Below are 20,486 nucleotides of genomic sequence, written 5' to 3'. Positions count from 1 at the left end.
TTATATATGTACAATGCAGGCTAAAATAATAATCTTAATGTTGATTCCATACTTGTTTGGGCAATTATGCACCACTGTTTAAAGTATCATATTGCATATTTCCTTAGAATTCATTTTTTGGAAGTACCTAAAACAAAATTTAAGAAGAGTATTATAAGTCCAAATTTAATCAAGGGAAGTGGTGTGCAAGCAACTCTCCTTCCTCTTTACTGCGTAAGGTTCATTATATATACAGATTTCCGACATTATTTACTACCATTTTTGCATCAAGATACATAATCATATTCGCTCGTAATTATTACATATGGTCAGTCCTATTTCCTATAAACTAGCTGATTCTTAATACACTTGAATCTTAATTTACTTGGTCATAACTTACATTTTGAGCTTTAGTCTTACTTTTTCCTGCCTTGCTTGTTGCCTTTGAACTTGTTCCTTTATCTCCGGCTTTAGTTTGACTTAAAGAAAGGCACAGATTACCTACTTCTTTATGTATACTTATTGGTCAGACTAATCATTAAGTATGTGATTAAAATAGTGCTAAACTACACTTGACAACGAAGCATTAATTTGTATCGTGTAAACAATCTTCAAGAAGATATGGAAAATCATAACCAATTTCTTAATAGAAACATTGGCTAAGACAGCATTTCATAGCAAATATTTGGGAAAGCTTTTTAAGCATTTTAAAAGCACAATTATGTTCTTCCCTTTTCTTTTTCCTTTCTTTTCTTTATAGGTCACAGAACCATCTAATGTTTAGTGGTCGTAAATTATCAGTACTAAATATGATCATCAAATTCTAAAATTGTGGAAGCAAGTAGGACAATACAAGTAGGTAAGACGCCATGCAAAGTAGAATCCGGATCCCCTCCCGTGCACTTGTTCTATATCGCCCAGTGCAACACATCATCATGAAATGCAACACCATGAAACATTAGATGAAAAGGGCACAAGATTCAGATTCTACAGAGTAAAAGGAATCTGACAGCTCAAGATTGAGGAAAATGTCTCAGATACTAAATTAAACTAAAAAAAAAAAGCCAAAAGATGGATCCAACTCCCAAGTGTATTAGTTTATGTCATTATATATGATGAGAATCATACAGAGGAGACAAAAGACAGTGTTTTACCTTTTTTCATCATTGAATATAAAATCTGGTCTCCTTGTACAGTTTTCAATCTTTGGCGCGCATTTATGCACAAAGACAATCTTGGTGTGCGGCCCCTTCATTGGCTTGCATTTTTGCTACATGGGATAGGTACCAGCCTCCAGGGGAGTTGGTCTTTTTCTCTCCAAAAGTCACACAACCACCTTGGACATCAGCCACGATCGCATCTACACAGTACAACACACTTATATCCTAAGTCGCATTTTATGGCTCTCTCGCTCTCAAACTCCGCGTGCACTATGACTCAAATTCTCAGTATTTATGACTTAATGCTGCCCTCACGCTCCCGCTTTCGAATTCGCTCTTACTGCCGCTTTATGCAACTTAGCTTATATCACAATGCAACACAACTTACATTAAAAAAAATAATTAAAAACACATTTATTTATATATTACATTGTATAGCACCATTAAATTAAGAATTTAATACAAATGTGTAATTGCATTTATGATGTAAAATTGTTGAATTCGGCAAGACACATTTGACACGGAAGTAGTGCCTTTTCGGATTCCGGATAGCCTGAAGTCCAACACCCAACTTTGAATGACTTTCGATTTCAGTCACAAAAACAAGCACGTTTTCGGATTGCATAGCACCCAACTTAGACTTTCGAAGTTGTCGATATTCCTCTTGATGATGCACGAGTGTATATAATATGCTTGTTAACCACTTAAGACTTTTGGGATTCCAGAGCACCCAACTTTAGACTTTTAAAATTATTCAATCTACTCTTGATGATACACATTTAGTGTAGATAATATGCACGTTAACTACTTGACTTTTTTCCTAAATGAGCCGTTATTGATGATTTGGTGTGTGTCACTTGGAATTGGAATAGAACCTGCGGAGACTACTAATGTATTGGAGACTTGGAGTCATTGGAAATTGTTGAAGCCATGTCTGTGTGTGTTGTGTTTAGAAATCCTTGCTTACTATTAATTACTATGACTCCGGGGTTACTGTACCCCAGGTTTAAGCTGTCCGATGTGATAGCGTAACTCACCTTATGAATAATCTAAGAGATTCAGTATTGTAGACTTTCTAGGTAGATGATCTATCACCTTCATGGCAAATTGGCAATAGAGTAGTCAGTGACTCGCTGTCACTCTCTTCACAAGGTGTTGGCCCCATCTTTGTTACTTGCCCACAATCAGCCCGTTGGATTACCACATCCAACGGTGGGAAACTTCGGAAATACCATAATGTAGACTTTCACCAAACCAGCATATATAATCAACAATTTGTTCATGACCGGTTTTGTGATGTCAAATTGTGTAAATCTTGGTGTCAAAAAAAAAAAAAAAAAAAATTGTGTAAATCATGCCTATTTGCCTCTATCATCACCTGATGATGATCTGTGGCAGTCCCTTTTTCGACCCATTGGGCTTAGGTTAAAGTTACCTAACATCAAAGCCCAATTTCTGGGCTGGGCTGGGCTGGGCTGGGCCTGGTCAGGTCAAGTTGACTCCCTTAATGGGATGGGCCAGGTTTATGTCTTGTTAATTACCTACGTCGCAGCAACTTCCAAGGCTACAAGTGAAATGAGCATATAGCTAAATTCCAGACTTTTTGGACTCATTACGAATTGAGATGCCCGCAATTGTGGAATCTCAATTGTTACTTTAACAGTTGACGCGTGTATTTTCTTTCTCGATAATTAATTATAATTTTTTTTACTAACTTTCTTTTGAGTCTCTCATTATATATAATTACTATACTAGCCTTCTACCCTTATAAAGAAACTGAGAAACCATTATATATAATTACTATACTAGCCTCCTACCCTTATAAAGAAACTGAGAAACCATTCGCAAAAATTCTCTTAAGAAACCTCCACGATTCCATCTCACTTTAAAAAAAAAAATTTTACAAAATTCCATATCTAAATACTTGAAGTTCCAACTCTAAATTTTTTTTCAGATTATATTTTTTTTTTCATCTGATTTTATTTTTTTTATTTAAAAAACAACCGAATACTTTGAAACAGAGAATAGGGATATGAAAAAATCAAATAATGTTAGAGATAGAACCAGATTATAGTACTTTTTTTTACTGATTTTTTTATTTTTTTAATCTGAAAAATCAGAGCAATACTTCGAATACAAAGAATATGGATCTGAAAAAATTCAGATTTGAACTTCAAACATTTAGATATGGACTTTTGTAAAAAAAAAAAATTTAGAGTTGGAACTTCAAACATTAGATATGGAATTTTGTAAGAAACAAAATTTTAAAGTGAGATGGAACCGTGGAGGTTTCTGAAGAGAGAATTTATGCGAATGGTTTCTCAGTTTCTTTATAAGGGTAGGAGGCTAGTATAATAATTATATATAATGAGAGACCCAAAAGAAAGTTAGCAAAAAAATATTAATTAATTATCGGGAAAGGAAATACACGCGTCAACTGCTAAAGTAGCGACTGTGATTAGCACCACTCGAATTAATTTATCTTGAATTTTTTCTGACTGCAAATTGAATTAAATTCATAAAACATATTATTTAGTAATTAAATTCTTTCTTATATTTTCTTGATTTATTTTTTTTCTATCAGACACGACTCCAAAACACAAACACCGTTTAAAACTGAGACTTCAATGACTTACTTCTCCAACGCTGCAATGCCACTAAAACTCTTATATTTTTTTAATATTTATATCACTTTTTGCTTTCCCCCAAAGGTGGATTCAAAGAATGCTTTCTGGATTTGGGTACTCTTTCTCAAGGTAATGTTTCTCCCTCTCTTTCCAATTCGGTGGTGGTAGCCAGCCTTATGTGGCCCCAAACCCCTCAATGAGGGTTCTGGTGTGGAATTGTCAGGGTTTGGGGAACCCCCTGACAGTTTCCCAGTTGAGGAGGTTGGTTACCCTCTATTCCCCCCCCCCCCCCCCCCTCCCCCTTGATTTTTCTATCTGAAACTAAGAATAATGGTGATCGGGTGGCACGAGTTAGAAACTGGCTGGGGTCTTACGAGTTGTTTGAGGTTCCGTCTTCTGGCCGAGCCGGAGGTTTGGCTTTACTGTTCTCTCCACAGTGGAAAATCTCTATTGTTGATTTTACAGAGTTTCAAATCACCTGCGAGGTGATTGGGGGTAGAGGTGTTGATCCTTGGTTTTTCACTGGGGTTTGCAGGTCTTATACCGAGAAAGACAGAGCTTTACAGTGGTGTTATATTCATAATGTGAAATATCAGTTGAGTCTGCGATGGATTTTGGTCAGCAATTTAATGCTCTCCTTCATAAAGATGAGAAAATCAGTGGGAATTCAAAGCAAGGTTGGATGTTGAGGGAGTTTAAAATTTTTCTCTCTGACTGTGATCTCTCTGACCTTCGATTTAAGGGTTTCCCATTTACATGGTGCAATAACTGGGAAGAGAGCCAGCTTATTATGGCTAGACTTGATAAAGCTCTTGGTACACATGCTTCATCATTTAACTGTTCAGGGCTCTGATCACCGTGCTCTTCTTCTCTGTTTGAATGACTCGATTATTCACAAAAAAAGTAATTTTCATTTTGATGCGAGGTGGATCAAAGAGCTGGATTTTAAACCTACCATTTAGAAGGCTTGGGCATTTACTGGGACGGGGACTCCTTTGTCTGTTATTAAGTAGAGGTTACGTCAATGCAAGCCTGATCTGGAATTTTGGAGGAAGGGTAAATGTGACAATGACCAGACGAAAATTAAGTTTCTTCAAAATAGATTGATCAAACTTAAGGATTAACTCAAAGGTTTTAATAGAGCAGAGTGCTCTCTTTTGGAACATGAGCTCCGTATAGCTTAGTGAGATGAGGAATTATTTTGGAAACAGAAGTCCTGAGTCACATGGCTTAATCACGGAGACAAAAATACCAAGTTCTTCCATAGAAAGACGAAGATCAGACGCCATAAAAATGAAATTCTTGGATTGGAGGATTCTCAAGGCCAATGGTGTGATTCTAAAGATGATATTCGAAGGGTGGCAGAGGACTAATTTCATTCCATTTTCTATTCTTTCTCTATCGCCAATGATGCGGAATTTTGGGATTTGGTTTCTCCTAAAGTCTCTCTGGCTATGAATGACGAGTTGTTACAGGATGGGTCAGTTGAATAGTTGAAACAAGCTTTTAGTGGTATGGGTCCATTCAAAGTTCCGGGTCTTGACGGTTTCGCTTTTCCAAACCAATTGGGAGATGGTGAAAGATGACCTCTTGCAAGGTTTCAACTCTTTTCTTAAGGGAGACCAGATGCTAGAGAGTCTAAACGCTACCAATCTCTGAAACTGATTCTCCCTTTGTTAATTAATGAATCCCAAAGTGCTTTCATTCCGGACAGACTAATTCATAACAATATTGTTAATCCGCATGATCTGATGTATGTTATTAAGTCTCGAAAAAGTTGTTCTACCCCAAGTGTATTGGCTCTCAAGCTTGATATGGCCATAGCCTATGACAGAGTTAGCTGGGATTTTCTTGAGAGATTTATGATTCATTTGTGTTTTGCCAGGAGGTGGGTTGATTTAATTCTGGAATGTGTAATGACAGTGAATTTTTCAGTGGTTTTTAATGGGGAAAGAGGGGCCAGATTTTTTCCTTTTTGGGGTTTTCGTCAGGGCGATCCTATCTCTCCATATTTATTCCTTTTTTGCACTAAAGGTCTTACCATTCTCATTCAAGAGGTCGTTCGTAGGAAACAACTCACGGGACTCCAAATGGGAAAGGGTTGTTTGCCAATCTCCCAGTTGCTTTTCACGGATGATGCTTTCCTTTTTTGCCTGGCTAAGGATAACCAGGTGATTTGTCTTAAACATATCCTTGATAAGTGTGAAGCACTTACTGGTTAACTCATTAATTTGGAAAAGTCTTGCCTTTATTTTAGCCCAAATACTCCAGCTCCTTTGCGACATTCTCTAAGATTATTAGTGGGTATTACAAATGTGGACTTGTCCAACAGGTATTTAGGTCTTCCCTCTCTGTTAGGTCGATCAAAAATTGTTGCCTTTAGTTTTCTTTCTGATAAAGTCTCAGCTAAAACTTAACTACTCAAAGGTCAGTTCCTCTCCAAGGCTAGGCGGGAGGTAATGGTTAAAGTTGTGCTCTCTACTACTCCTACTTATGCAATGCACTGTTTTAAGATCACTAAACAGCAATGCATGGTTTTAACGAGCAAATTTCTTAATTTTTGGTGGAGTGGTGAGGAAAAGTCTTCCAAAATTAAAGGATTAGTTGGGATACCCTTTGCATTTCTAAAGATGTGGGGGGTTTGGGGTTTAGAAATGTTGAAGCGTTCAACTTGGCACTCCTTACAAAATTGGCTTGGAGGATGGAGATGGAGGATGGCTCATTATTGTTCAAGTTGTTTAAGAAAAAATACTTTAGTAAGTATGGTTTTCTTGATTCTTCAAATTCACCCAAGTCTTCGTGGGTTTGGAAGAGTATGCAGGCTGCTAAAGGTGTCATTCGGAGGGGATGAAAGTGGTGAATTAGGGATGGTTCAAATGTAGACTGTTGGAAGGATAATTGGCTTTCGGATAGGTCCAACTTTGCTATAACTTCAAAATAGACTTGTGCTTCCATCAACTCAGTTGCGGATCTGATCAATGAGTCCACTTACTCTTGGAATGCTGTTTTGATCTCTCGCTAGTTAAATCATAAAAATACTGATCTAATCCTTCAAATTCCTCTACGTCAGTTGGATGGGCCGGATAAAAAATTTGGGGGCTCACCTCAGATGGTCGATTTTCAGTCAAAAGTGCATATTATGTTGCTCTCTTTTTACTTACACCACAGACGCCCAATCGAAAATCTTATGCTGAAATGGCTAGCTGTAGTTTTGACTCAGAAAAAAAGAGTTTGTGGAGAGAAGTTTGGAAGATTAAGGCTCATCGGAAGATCCAACTTTTTTTTGTGGCAAAGTTTACATGTTAGATTGCTGGTGCTCCAATAACTATCTTTTAGAGGCGGGTCAGATGAGGCTATTTGCAAATGTTGTGGGTCTGCCATTGAGACTATTGATCACATTTTGTGTACCTGCCCTTTTGCTTGCAAGGTCTGGAAACTTAGTCCTTTTAATTTGGATTTTAGTCGTCTGTCTCCTTCCAGTTGGTAGAAAAGATGGGTTTGCCTTACCACTCAGTGGAACAAATGTGATGGCTCGTCAGAATGTATTAGTCTGGCTGCTTTTATTTGTTGGTCATTATGGAAGTGTCGAAATGATCTCATGTTTCGCAACAAGCTATGGGATCTGTTCGATACCGTTCAACGGGCTCTCAAGAATTTTACTGATTTTCATGATATCTTCTCTCAACATGCTTTTTTCTCTTTGCCTTTGCCCTCTGCCCCTATCTGTCCTCCCTCTTGGATTGCTCCATCACTTGGAAGTTTTAAGCTTAACTTTGATGCCTCTTTCAATCCGATCTCTAAGTTTTGTGGGGGAGGTTCACTTCTTCGGAATCATTTGGGCCATCCTATCCGGATAGCTACAGTTTTTTTTCGCAATGTATGTAACTCCTCTGTGACGGAAGGTCTAGTGCTCTGAGAATCCCTTCAGCTAATTAAGTGTTGGGGTTACAATAAAGTAGTGTTTGAAGGTGATTGTAAACCTGTAATGTCTCTTTTTCCCACGGAAGAGGCTCTTGTGATTATTTTTGAAGATGTTTCTATTCTTCTTGCGTCTTGCTCGGGGGCTTCCCTTGTGTGGACACCTCGTTTATGTAATGGAGTTGCTCATTTGTTAAGTAAAACGGCTTTGAAAGTCAATTATGGTGACTTGGAGCATAGCATATGATCCAAGTGGTTGTTAAATGCTCTCATGCCCGAATGTTCCCCTTTAGGTGGTTAATGTATTTCTTGTTTGTTTGTTTGCTTGCTGAAAAAAAAAAAAAAAAAATACTTGCTTATGTGTTGACCTTACAATATACACAGTGGGAAGCTGTTGTTTGGACTTGGGACTTGGCCAGTCACGGGATAAAGGAAAAGGTATTCCTGGGAAAAGGAGGGGACGGAAATGAAGAAATTGAGATGGGCAATGGACGGGAGTTTCTGGGACCTGGATATGTCGACGCCGGCGACCCTCGACGGACTGGCTCGACCAGTTCCCGGTGACACACTTCCCTTGGGTTTGACCAGAGGCGTCAGACTTTCCAGACCCAAGCAGATCGATTTCTTCCAGCGCTTTATGACAATGCCCTTTGTCCCTTCCTACGTCTCCAACGACTCAGCTCGTGGCGGTCACGGCTTCTCTCTTCAGCGTGTCCTCACTCTTCCCTTTGGTGAACACTGGTAATATCCTCCATACCCACTTGTATAATTTCTTGCTCACAACCTATATGTGTGTTTGTGTGTGTGAGATTGTGAATTTTATGCATACCCAATTACATTTTAGTTCAATTAGCTTAAATAAATTTGGGAACTTGGGTTCTTGGTTGGCGTGTTTGGATTAATTAGCAAATTCAAAGACGAGTTATTGATGGGTATGCTGGTTTTGACTAGCCCTGGACAGAGGGGTCCTTTTGTCTTCCTTCTTTCTCAAATTGGAGTCATATATATCTATATGTAGAGCTTTGTGAATTTTATGTATACCTCATTACTGTTTGAGCTTGGTAAACTTAAATAGAGTTGGGAAATTAGGCTCATAGCTGTCCTGTTTGAACTAGTTAACGAATTCAAACTCGAGCTATTGATGGGTATGTTGGTTCTGACTAGCCCTAGGCAGAGTTCTCCTTTTGTGTTCCTTCTTTCTCACATTTGAGTTACAGTCCCACTATCCCAGTAAGTGTAGCTCCATACTGGGGTTACATTAATAAGAATATGGCTATTAAGTGTATTGTCAATTGGGAAAACCCTTCAAGTGCAGTGCACACCTCTATGCCCCAATGCTCATGCAAACACAAACACAATTAAGGTATTAAGGATTTATTTTTTATTTTATAAGAAACAAGGACAATTAGTCTTGTATGAAGAATAACTAGATTAAACCTTATTTCCAGAATAACAACTTTGGAAGAGTAGTTATTTACTTTATTTTGAAAGGAGATGTCTCTGATCTTTATACAATTAAAATGCCTTCTTGCTGTTAGACCATGTAGTATTATTATTAATGTTAAGAAGTTTTGAGTCTCTTGAAAGCTCAAATTTGAGTTATCGTAGTTTAGTATTCTAGCACAAATCAATCATGGTTCTGCCAGAAGAGAGTGCAGTATTTACTAACTCGTAAGTAGGAACTGCAGAGTTCTGAAGAGGGAGCACTTAAAACTGGAGTTCATGCAACCAATGAATAAAAATTTGATGGAATTACTGGAACTTGGTTTCACAGATAATCCTAAAATTTTTATAGTTCTCTAGAGATACCCATATAGGCTATATTGAATTCATGTTTGACCCAAGTTCTTTTTGGGTAATAGATTTTGATGTTGCCTCTAAGAGCACTGAATCAGTGCCTTGAAAATGGAATTGGAGGAAATGTTTGAACTAAAATTCCTTCAATTTCAAGACGTTGATTCGGTGCTCCCAAACATTGCTTCAATAATGTTAGTTTTTTTTTTTAGTTGATAAAGTGCTTGTCACTGGATAATATGTCGCTTTCAATGAATATACCCTGTAGTTATTGCACACTTAATGGTTTGACTGTGTTCCATCAGATCTTCCTAATGGCATCTCAAGTGCATCTTCTTGAGATGATGAACCTTGGAGCTCCTAGGTTCTGTGCTTTGACATCTTATGGTTGGATGGTTTACCAGTCTATCCTCCTTGTGTACCTTTTAGGCAGTATGTGATTTTTGCACATGATGCTAAATGAAAGGCATATTTTTTAGGTCTGACTGTTTAAAAAATTTATTACAATTCTACACATAACTCTGCTAGTTCTCTTATGCCTTACTTCCACTATTTTAATGGAATCTGAAGGAATTTTTGGTGGCTGCTGATTTTTTATGCCGCTTTTAATAAAAGCTTTTAAATCTCAATCTTATATTACCTAAATGGTTGCCACCACCGCTGCTGCTTATTTATCTCGTGCTTATAGCCATTTAAATATTGCTACCACGCTAATATCACTAGAGTTGATATTGCCTGATATTTGGGTTATAAAAGTCATGCAGGTTTGCAACTTTGCTAGGTCAGTTCAATTTGCAGCAGTTTGTGTCTTCTGTCAAAGAGAATGGATCAATGCAACCCTCAGAATCCTCGTGGCTGAAAACCTTTGGAAGACACCTTCGCAATAAATCATTGTATGCACTTGGTTTCTGTTCAGAGTTCTTGATAACACCTAATGATACAGTACTTTTTAGCTTAGAGAAGCATGGCGATAAGAAGATACCTCGAAAGAAAGCCGTTCTTCATCACAAGGCAAGCGTTTATGATTTCTTTAGTTATAATAATTGCATAGCATTACAAAAGATGCTGCCTTCAAATGTTAAATTGATGAGTCATCTGAATCAGTTCCCGTATGCAGGTTCTTATTTATTGCTGAGCATTAGTGAGAGATCTTCCTAAATATGTGGGGTGATGTGAACTTGAATTGGTTCCTTCATCTTTAGTCTGTTTCTTTTTCCCCTTTTTAGTCTAATTTATTGGTACTGTGGCTTTTATTGATTGGCTGTATTATGTCAAAGCTATTCGTTTTGCAATTTTTTCATAGCTGTTAAAACTATTGTGTAGCAACTTGTGCTTGTATTGGTAAGAATTTCAATTGTTTTCTTGCTTAGAGTTTTTTTTTTTTTGGTTGCAATATAAAATTGCTTCATCTACGCTTTTTCTCACAATTGCATCCTATTAAGGATTTTGCTTGATGAGGATTTGATTATTATGCCCTTGCAGTTTCCACATCATAATTTAACTCTGGAGGCGGCTTGGCCAGAACTTTTTGTTGACCAGCTTGGTTCTTACTGGGATGTACCATTCTCAATGGCTATTGATCTGGCTTCAGTTGCTTCTAACTCTGGTGCAAGTTATCACGTGTGCGTCAACCATAATGCAGGGTCTCCCAAGCAATGTGAAGGTCAACAGACCAGAGTACCTCCTAATCTACTGCCTGGTTTGTGTATCAAAAGTGCATTTTCCTTCAAGAAAAATATCGACATTTGGAGAAGTAAAGTTCCAAAGTTGAGAATGGTGCAACCATTTGACATATTTCTGTCAAATCCTCATATTTCAGCTTCAGGGATACTTGGTAAGATACAGCCTAATCACTTTCTAAAATTCTACTTTTTGATGATTGAGATGAGACCTATATGTTTTCGGTGCATGCTCCATTGATAATAGTTAAATTAGTATTGGATTTGGGGAAGAAACTGCTTCTCTTTGCTTTAATATATATCATGCAACTGAAATTGAGTCTGGCAGATGAACCTCTCATTGGTTGATGCTTCCAAAAATTCTCCAGCGTGATATCCTAAATTTTTTGTGAGGATCTATTTTGCCTGCTAATTGTTATCATCCAAATTGAGATCCAATTGATCATGGTTGAGCTATTGGATTTGGATGACCTTTTATCTCAACACCCTCAACTAGTGTTGTAAAATATCTGAAATGGAAAGAGCCAAAGAAAGCAGAACCTTGCTTATGCTGTCATGCTGGCCTATAATGCCTTGCCTGAACACTCCCAGTTGGTTGATGCATATTATTTTAAGCGGAGAGATTTCATTCATGTGACCTGTATACTGTAATTGCCTTAGTATTGACTTTTGGTGTGAACTTGGCAATCCATGTCTGTGTACTTGGCACACATCTGTCCATGAAGTTACCAACTTAGCTCGGGTTTAATTACAAAGGTGTAGCAGTCAGTTGTTCATACTTATGAGTTATCTCAAAAATTGCTTGTAATGATTATTATCAATGAATTGGCGTACATTTTTCATGTTAGGATTTTAGCTCATTATTTAAATATTTGTCCTTACAGGTACTGTTGTTAATGCATCTCTTGGAGATAATATACTTAGAGAACAAGTAGAAGATGGATCTTTGGGTTTTACAGGAGTCAGTCTTCGTGCCCCGGTTGTAAAAGCTGCCATTTTAGCTGATGTATTTGCATCTGCATCATTCTCTGCACAGCATGGAAACTTCCAGAGGCTATTCTTGGATCTTACTCGTTTTTATGCCCGTCTGGATTTTCCTTCTGGTGTAAAATTTATTTCAGGCGCGAGTCGTCTGGCACAAGATCTATACAATTCTCAACTGCCAAATCTGGAAACAATTCAGGCAATTTGCCCCAATGCCACCGTTTCACTTCAGCAGCAGGTACCTGTTTTCTATCCTAATCTATCATGTTTCTATCTTTGCAAATACTTCAGGATATGATCAAGTGGAAAGAGACACAAACAGGATAATGTATAATCTTAACCTGGGTGAGGTTGTTGCTTATCTTTGTTTAACTTAAAATTGCATTAGTGTCAAAATTGCTTTTGAATCTTTATGATTTTATTATATTATGAATTGGAATTGAATGTGAATGTGAATAGGGGTTCGGGTCTAAGAGTAGCTATTTTGTGCAAATAATGCCAAAAGTTATTGTACGCAGTCCACCACTCCCGCAACCCTTTATTAATAATTTGATAGGGATTAACATTGGGTGGCAACTTTTTTAGAGGGATTAAATGCGAATTGCAACATTGTGAGCTAAAGTTGTTCTTGAACAATGTTTTGGCTTTTTTATCTGACTGCAGGCACTTGTTCAGAGTTATATGTAGCGTGACACTGTTTTTTAGTATTGTTGATGCAATATTTTTCTGAATTGTTGTTGAAATTCGGTGAAAATTTTCTGATGTCAGAAATTTGATGGATTTCAGATTGGTCTTATTACTAAAATTTCATCCTGAAATTTTGGAAATCTGTGAAGTCTCTCATTTTGACGTTTTATTAGCCGTTTTTGCTACCAGAAATAATCCTTTCCATAAACTCTCTGCAGATTGCTGGGCCTTTCAGTTTCAGAGTTGATTCAGGAGTAACACTTGATTTGAAGAACAAAGAGTGGCCTTTAAGTGTGAATGAGCCTGTATTTGCAATTGAATATGCATTGCAAGTTCTTGGGTCAGCCAAGGCCACCGCTTGGTATTCCCCAAAACAGAAAGAATTTATGATAGAGCTTCGTTTTTTCGAGACATAAACCGTATTTTTTGGTTTTTGAAGCAATGCAGTTCTTTTCATATTTTTCTTTTGTCTTTGGATCTTGTAAGAAGATGTTGCCTATTCAAAATATTTGATCATTTCGTGTCACCTTTTTAACATGCAGAATTATGGGTGGTTACTTCATAGGAATTTTAATTATGCTATACAATGAACATTTCAGGCTAAACAAAAGAAATATATATATATATATATATAAATGATCATCGGTGAGCAAAAGATCATTTCGGAGTATACATATAAAAAACGAGGGATTGCTTGTAATGGAAAAGAATGGAAAGGCAAAATTCATGTAGTCCAAGCTTTTCAAGTACTTCAAAAAGATAACCTTAAATTATAGCCATTTTCATTTGTTAAAATCTATACACGTCTTCGAATGACAAAAATGAGATGAGATGGTCGTATTCTGTTCTAGCAGTTTTGGTGAGATGCTTGTTGTATTCTGTTCGAGCAGCTCCAAAACTTGCAAACACTTGAACCTAGATAACAAATATAGAAAATGTGAGTAATGTTTAGAACTGTGCTGTAGAACTGAATCAAACTCAAACTGGTCTTTTATAGTTCATTTCAACGCCCAACGTTTGGATTTTTGTTTTGAATTGTTAGGAATTGTTTGTTATCTAATCAGTTCTCATTTAGTTTGGAACGGTGCGGATTCAGAAATAATATTTATTTGGGTGGGCTAAAACTAGAAACACATATATATATATTTTTTTCGATTGGGCTAAAATTGTCTATAAATTTTTTTTTTTTTTTTTTTTTTTTTGGAGTCCACCTTTAAATCCGTCCTGAAATTGAATCGGACCGTTCTAACTGTAAGTTGTAACCACTCTGAAGGGTCCAACCGGATGTCAAGTCACTATTCGATTTGGGCTAATCGGCCCAAATACATTTATTCAATATCTATTGGGGCACAAGTACTTTTTTTCTGTGTGCATGTCTCACATTTCCCTCCGACCGTACGAAATCCAAGTCCCCGAGGAAGAAGTGAGAGAGAAACTCACAGAGGGCTCGATCTCAGCCCTAGCTTAGAAAGGTACGATTCCTTCTCTCTCTCGAACAATTTAGGGTTTAATATCTTCAATATGATGGATTAAACGATCTCGTCTTTACGTAAATTAGGGTTTTTGAACGATTTCAACTTCTATATCTATATATTCTTTGAATTTTCACTCTCAATTGTGCACGCTTTGAGTTGCGTTCGGATTTCCAAAATCACCAGAAACAAAAAAAAAAAATTCAGTTTTTTTGTTCATACGTATTATGTTGACTTACGAATATTGTAGGGCTTATAGAGTTTGAGTAGCTAAGCTTTCTTGACGCGATTTTTGTTTTAATTTCAGTAATTTGTGTATCTTAATGTGCCAAAGATTTAAACTTTTTTCGATTACCATGTCAATGTAGGTCGAATTTATTACGTGAATAGCGTTGGACAAGCCCGTTTCCCAAAGAAACACTACATTGTTGATTGCAATACCTCAAATTACAATGCTTCTCGTGTGTACAATCTGGTTCCAATAGATTTATTTTGTGCGGATTTTTTCTTGGCTTTGAGATGGCTACTAAGAAAATTATAGCTATATGTCAATCCGGGGGCGAGTTTGTGGCGAATAAAGATGGGTCTTTGTCGTACAATGGCGGTGAGGCTTATGCACTGGATCTCGATGAGCAAACCCTTTTGAATGACTTCAAGCAGGAGCTAGCCGAAACATTTCATTCCGGTGTGGATGGTATGTTGATTAAGTACTTTCTCCCGGGAAACAAAAAGACACTCATTACAATCTCTAAAGACAAGGACCTCAAGCGCATGGTAAACTTCTTCCAGAATGCTGACCAAGTGGAGGTCTTTGTCATATCAGAAGAAGGTGCTGCTCGGAATATATCGAACATGCCTGCCAGTAGGTACTTACAATAAGTCCTGTTTAATCTGTACATCTGTTTTTATTCTAGTGTATCTTGCCCTGTGCTCAATTTCCAGGTTCAGTTTTGTCCACAATTGCAGCAAATCCATGTTACTGTTGTTCATGCTTGTCAGTTTCGCCAAAATCAAGCTGGTGACGAAGTTGAATGACAAACATGGCCCTCAGTATCTTCTTGCCATGTACTGTGATTGTGAATAGAACTGAAATTTGAAATTGGATACTGGGTGGAATAGGATAGTTAGCTGTGCTTTCTGTACAATCTTATATAGCACACTTGATGGTGCAGGTCGAGCAGGACGACTGTGTCAGAGGCAGTGGTTCCTGTAGCTACCCCTGTGAATATGAGCCATCCAGATGATCCGATTGATACGATGATGCCCACTGACGCCTCTCCAGTGGGTACTGTTGTTGAACACAGTGATGACAGACATCGTAAAGCTGCAATGCAGTGGGAGAACACCATTACTGGCGTGGATCAAAGATTTAGAAGTTTTCCTGAATTCCGTGAAGCTCTGCATAAATACTCAATTGCACATGGTTTTACTTATAAATATAAGAAAAATGATAGTCATCGTGTGACTGTCAAATGCAAATCAGAAGGTTGTCCGTGGAGGATATATGCATCTAGGTTAGCCACCACCCAGTTAATTTGTATTAAGAAAATGAGCGCAAGACATACATGTGAAGGAGCTACTGTAAAAGCTGGGTATCGCGCCGGAAGGGGATGGGTGGGAAAAATCATAAAGGAGAAGTTGAAAGAATCTCCTAACTACAAGCCCAAAGATATTGCCAGTGACATCAAAAGAGAGTATGGGATTCAACTAAATTATTCTCAGGCATGGCGTGCAAAGGAACAGGCAAGGGAGCAACTTCAGGGCTCTTATAAAGAGGCATACAATCAGGTGCCATTGTTCTGTGAGAAGATAAAGGAAACTAATCCAGGTAGTATTGCTTCATTTGCCACAAAGGAAGACTCAAGCTTCCATCGTCTTTTTGTCTCATTTCATGCGTCAATCTCTGGATTCCGACAAGGTTGCCGCCCTCTCCTTTTCCTGGATAGCACTTCTCTAAATTCTAAATACCAAGGGATGTTGTTAGCTGCAACAGCTGCAGATGGTGATGATGGCGTCTTTCCGGTTGCTTTTGCTGTTGTGGATGCAGAAACTGATGACAACTGGCGTTGGTTTCTACTGGAGTTGAAATCTGCAGTGTCAACTGACCCTCCAATTACATTCGTTGCAGATTTTGAGAATGGTCTAAGAGAGTCATTGCATGAGATATTTGAAAAATGCCCACATGGTTATTGTCTACGCTATCTAGCTGAGAAACTTAATAGAGATCTGAAGGGGCAGTTTTCACATGAAGCAAGACGTCTCATGGTTCAAGATTTTTATGCTGCCGCTTATGCTCCTAAACTTGAGGATTTTGATCGATGTACTGATAACATAAAGGCTATCTCTCCTGAAGCTTACAATTGGGTTATACGAAGTGAGCCAGAGCACTGGGCAAATGCATTTTTTGGAGGGGTAAGGTATAACCATATGACATGCAACTTTGGGCAACTGTTCTACAGTTGGGTATCAGAAGCAAATGAGTTGCCAATTACACAACTGGTTGATGTATTACGAGGTAAGATGATGGAGTTGATCTATTCACGACGGGTTGATTCCACTCAGTGGGTAACCAAGCTAACACCGTCTATGGAGGGAAAGCTACAAACTGAGACTGCAAATGCACGCTCACTTCAAGTGTTACTCTCACATGGTAGCACATTTGAGGTTCGAGGTGACTCTGTTAATAATGTTGACATTGATCATTGGGACTGTAGCTGCAAAGGATGGCAGCTTACGGGATTGCCTTGTTGTCATGCCATTGCTGTTTTTGAATGCCTTGGTAGGAGCCCATATGAGTATTGCTCCAGATATTTCACTACTGAGAGTTATCGCTTAACATATGCGGAGTCAATTCATCCAGTGCCAAGTCTAGAGAAACCAGTGAAGAGTGAACTGACTCAGATAGTTGTCACTGTAACTCCTCCACCAACTAAACGTCCACCAGGCCGGCCAAAGATGAAGCAGGCTGGAGCGATAGAAATAAACAAACGTCAACTTCAGTGTAGCAAGTGCAAGGGACTTGGCCACAATAAGAAGACATGCAAGTAAGAATCCATGTTGTACAACTTTTGACTCTTTCTTTTTCCACAGTTCGAAGACTAGGACAGTTTACTTCATGTTCTTTATTTATGGATCTTATCAATGTCTTTCTATGTACCTTCTACCTCTGCCTGGTCACTGCACTTGAATTCTTTTGTGGCATGCCAAGTTTCCTTCTGGTATTGATATATTTTTGTATGACATATTGTATGATAGTAATTGAGAAGTGTTTCCATGTTGCCAACTCCAAGTCGTCTGGATTTAATCGTTTTGTGTTGAGTTCAATATAATGCTGAAATACCTCCATGTGCATCAGTATGTATTGCATTCAAAGGCCATTCCTTTTCTGCATCTAATCATTATATTTATCATATTCTTCATCCAATGCATTTACCTTACTGGCTTTATGTAGGGACATGATATTCGTACTCCACTTTTATATATTTCACTTAAGCTGCTTTTTCAAATGAATGAAATGACAAATAGTCCTTCAAAAGTACCCTCACATTACACAATTATTCCAAAAGTGATGCTATTACACTCCACTTTATGAATAATAATCTTGTCATTTTCTTTATTTAAAAAATTATGTGGATTGCAAGTGTACAAAAATGGAGTGCCAATATCACTATCCCTTTTTGTATTATTGCTGCAATGTTAATTTTGTCATGGTGTTTCTTGTTCTTTGCTCGAGTTCATATGAGGTTTCTTAGTGTCTCTTCGCTAAAAGAACAGATATGTCTACAAGGAATTGAATTGTCACAAGTATCCCTTGGAGCCTGCATGGTCTGGGGAGTTAAAAGGACATTCTGCATGTCCTTTTCCTTTTCTGATAATAGTAATGGGTACCTTTTCCTGCTCAAGTTCAACAGGTTGGCTGGGCTGCCTAGTCATGGCTCAAAGTTAACTGGAAGTTCTATGTGGAAAAACCCAACCATTTTTTGCTGTGCGCGGTCATGCGAGGTCTTTGTTTGTATATAACACTTTTTTGGATAAGAAGGGATTATAAGCAATGGGACCTGCATGTGAAGCCATTTGTATTGCAAATTGCATTCTTCCGTTTTTCTATTTTATTAGCTTTCTTATTTGAGACAGATGCATATGGTATGGAATTACTAAAATTAGGCTAGGAAGCTTATTTCATGTGTTGGAAAATTATTTTCAGTGTCTTGACACCCCTTCATGTATTGGAAAATTATTTGCAATTTGTACTTCAACCATACCCTTTGTGTCAGTATATCAAACATTGTGCCTTCTTTTTAACATCTGGAACTTTTTGCTTATAGTAAGTTGCTTTGCTCACATTTTTCTTCCTCGAATTTATTAATGCTGTTTGTAACAATTGCAAATTTTGTTATGTAAACAGCAAGGCGATAAAGAACGACGATGCATCACATACTGATCTCGTGATTAGTCTGGCAGCCGAGGAGGAGACTTGAGAGAAGCACATGATGTTTGGTACCTTCTTTTTTCTGTGTATTTAACCCGTCATTGCTCGTCTTTTTTAAGTCCCTATTTTCAAACAAATGTTATAACCTGTGAAATAGGTGTCATGGAAAATTCTAGTCAGATTTCATCTAAGTCTTCTAGTTGCTGCTAGCCAGAGAACAAACGCTCAAATTTTTTTAATTATGTTTGTGAAGTGTTTTATTTTCTTTCTTTCTTTTTTCTTTTTCCCTTCCATTTTTCATTAATTAAAGTAGTTTTTTTCTGGAAAATAGGAGTGTTGCTGTAATCAATTCATTGGTTTTTTTTTTTTTGAATCTGAGGTGCTCTCAATAGCTTATGCTATCACATGGTTTTGCTATTATTGGGCTGCTGTCGAAATTGGGATTGTAGCTCACAGTCTGACCTGTGTACATAAAAAGAGGGACACTATTGCCACCCATGTAGATTCACTATTCTATTGGTTTTTCTATACTCAAGTAAGATTTAACGAATTATAACATATTCTCTGTAAATGTTAAAGTCTATATATGGCAACAAAAGCTAGTTGCTTTGTTAAAGATGGTTGTCTTCTAAATTGTTGAATCCTGTTAATGTGATGTTTGGATCACTTGGTGTACTTTTGGATTGGCAGGACTCCACCTACTAGGAGCCATCACCAATACTCCCACAATCATTTCATGTCTTGCTCTCTTCATTATACGGTCATAAAAGAACGAACTTGTTTATTTTGGCCAAAATAAGATTATAGAAACTCGTTAAATGAAGCTCATTTTACTATCTTTATGTTTAAATTTGTTTATTTTGGCAAAAAAAAATAAGGTTATAGAAACTCGTTAAATGAAGCTGATTTTACTCCCTCTATGTTTAAATTTGTCATTGTGATATGTTGGTATGTTGGTATCAGGTATGATATTCTTATTAGAGATATTAATTTATTTCTAATACTACTCTGGGTGCTTGGGTGCTTGTCATTGACTCAAAAAGTAATGGATGTGTAAGAAGTAATAAAGAATATATCTTATGGTTTTTTGGGATAAATTTCTCTGAATTTTACTCATAATTGATTTTTTTTAATGTAAAATAATAATAAATTTCCAGTGATATGATATTCATATTACATTATTAAATACACTTAATTTATTCAAAAAATTGATTATAAATAATTAATCTATTTAACATATTTCAATCTCAAATGGATTCAAATTGATTCAAAGCTTGCTTTTGTGAGTTTGAAAAATTTGCTGAAATCATCTCCAACTTTCTGGTGTGAGTTTGATTTTGAAAATGAATATTTGTGCTAGGTTTTTGTTTGTGATAGGTTTCGATGGGGTGAAGTTTTACATTCTAGCTTCCGTCACCCTCTTTTGAGCACTTCGCTTGCACTCTATTGCTTATTGGCTTACAAATGAGGTTACTACTACCTTATTATATACCTTACCATCAACACCTCTAAGCTATAATCTACTCTAAAATCTCTACAACTCTACATCATTAATGTTGTTTATTCTTTATTCCACACACTCCTACAACATTCTAATTGCCTCCGACATTTCACACGGGAAGACTTTAGAGCCTCGAACAAAATTTCCGATGAGAAATTGCTTGCCACTCGTGATTTCTATTCATGAAGTATGATTGGGCTTTGAAGGAGTCTTTATTGGGTCAATCTGGGCCGATCAATACCAACATGTTTTTAAG

The 20,486-nt window shown here is 37.3% G+C and overlaps 2 protein-coding genes across 4 annotated transcripts; both read left to right on the top strand.

Moving 5' to 3' along the window:
* The first annotated feature begins 8,066 nt into the window (after nucleotides 1–8,066).
* On the top strand, nucleotides 8,067–13,354 carry LOC132274718 (protein TRIGALACTOSYLDIACYLGLYCEROL 4, chloroplastic). The gene is made up of 5 exons (XM_059776059.1): nucleotides 8,067–8,425; nucleotides 10,243–10,489; nucleotides 10,961–11,312; nucleotides 12,042–12,379; nucleotides 13,047–13,354. The coding sequence occupies exons 1-5, from the start codon at nucleotides 8,151–8,153 to the stop codon at nucleotides 13,242–13,244; spliced, it is 1,410 nt and encodes a 469-aa protein (XP_059632042.1). The 5' UTR covers nucleotides 8,067–8,150; the 3' UTR covers nucleotides 13,245–13,354.
* An 831-nt stretch (nucleotides 13,355–14,185) lies between these two features.
* On the top strand, nucleotides 14,186–18,998 carry LOC132274717 (uncharacterized). 3 transcript variants are annotated; one of them, XM_059776056.1, is made up of 4 exons: nucleotides 14,187–14,300; nucleotides 14,669–15,166; nucleotides 15,473–17,344; nucleotides 18,706–18,998. In XM_059776056.1, the coding sequence occupies exons 2-4, from the start codon at nucleotides 14,820–14,822 to the stop codon at nucleotides 18,776–18,778; spliced, it is 2,292 nt and encodes a 763-aa protein (XP_059632039.1). In that variant the 5' UTR covers nucleotides 14,187–14,300; nucleotides 14,669–14,819; the 3' UTR covers nucleotides 18,779–18,998. The 3 variants fall into 3 exon arrangements, with proteins under 3 accessions (XP_059632040.1, XP_059632039.1, XP_059632041.1); XM_059776057.1 differs by lacking the exon at nucleotides 18,706–18,998 and having other exon boundaries at nucleotides 14,186–14,300; nucleotides 15,473–17,348; XM_059776058.1 differs by lacking the exon at nucleotides 14,187–14,300 and having other exon boundaries at nucleotides 15,027–15,162.
* Nucleotides 18,999–20,486: the final 1,488 nt, after the last annotated feature.

Source organism: Cornus florida, unplaced genomic scaffold (genome assembly GCF_030987335.1).
Source record: "Cornus florida cultivar Cherokee Brave unplaced genomic scaffold, ASM3098733v1 CherokeeBrave_3.0.0_Hap2_Chr09, whole genome shotgun sequence".
In the NCBI taxonomy this organism is placed as follows: Eukaryota; Viridiplantae; Streptophyta; class Magnoliopsida; order Cornales; family Cornaceae; genus Cornus; species Cornus florida.
This window is presented reverse-complemented; position numbering and strand designations above follow the sequence as displayed.

What these genes read in the sequence shown, in the direction of transcription:
- LOC132274718 (XM_059776059.1), top strand. Translation starts at nt 8,151, where the DNA reads ATGAAGAAATTGAGATGGGCAATGGACGGGAGTTTCTGGGACCTGGAT. An exon ending in CTTCCCTTTGGTGAACACTG is followed by an intron (nt 8,426 to 10,242) that starts GTAATATCCTCC and finishes AAAGTCATGCAG; the next exon opens with GTTTGCAACTTTGCTAGGTC. An exon ending in AAGCCGTTCTTCATCACAAG is followed by an intron (nt 10,490 to 10,960) that starts GCAAGCGTTTAT and finishes ATGCCCTTGCAG; the next exon opens with TTTCCACATCATAATTTAAC.
- LOC132274717 (XM_059776056.1), top strand. Translation starts at nt 14,820, where the DNA reads ATGGCTACTAAGAAAATTATAGCTATATGTCAATCCGGGGGCGAGTTT. An exon ending in TCGAACATGCCTGCCAGTAG is followed by an intron (nt 15,167 to 15,472) that starts GTACTTACAATA and finishes TTGATGGTGCAG; the next exon opens with GTCGAGCAGGACGACTGTGT. An exon ending in CACAATAAGAAGACATGCAA is followed by an intron (nt 17,345 to 18,705) that starts GTAAGAATCCAT and finishes TTATGTAAACAG; the next exon opens with CAAGGCGATAAAGAACGACG.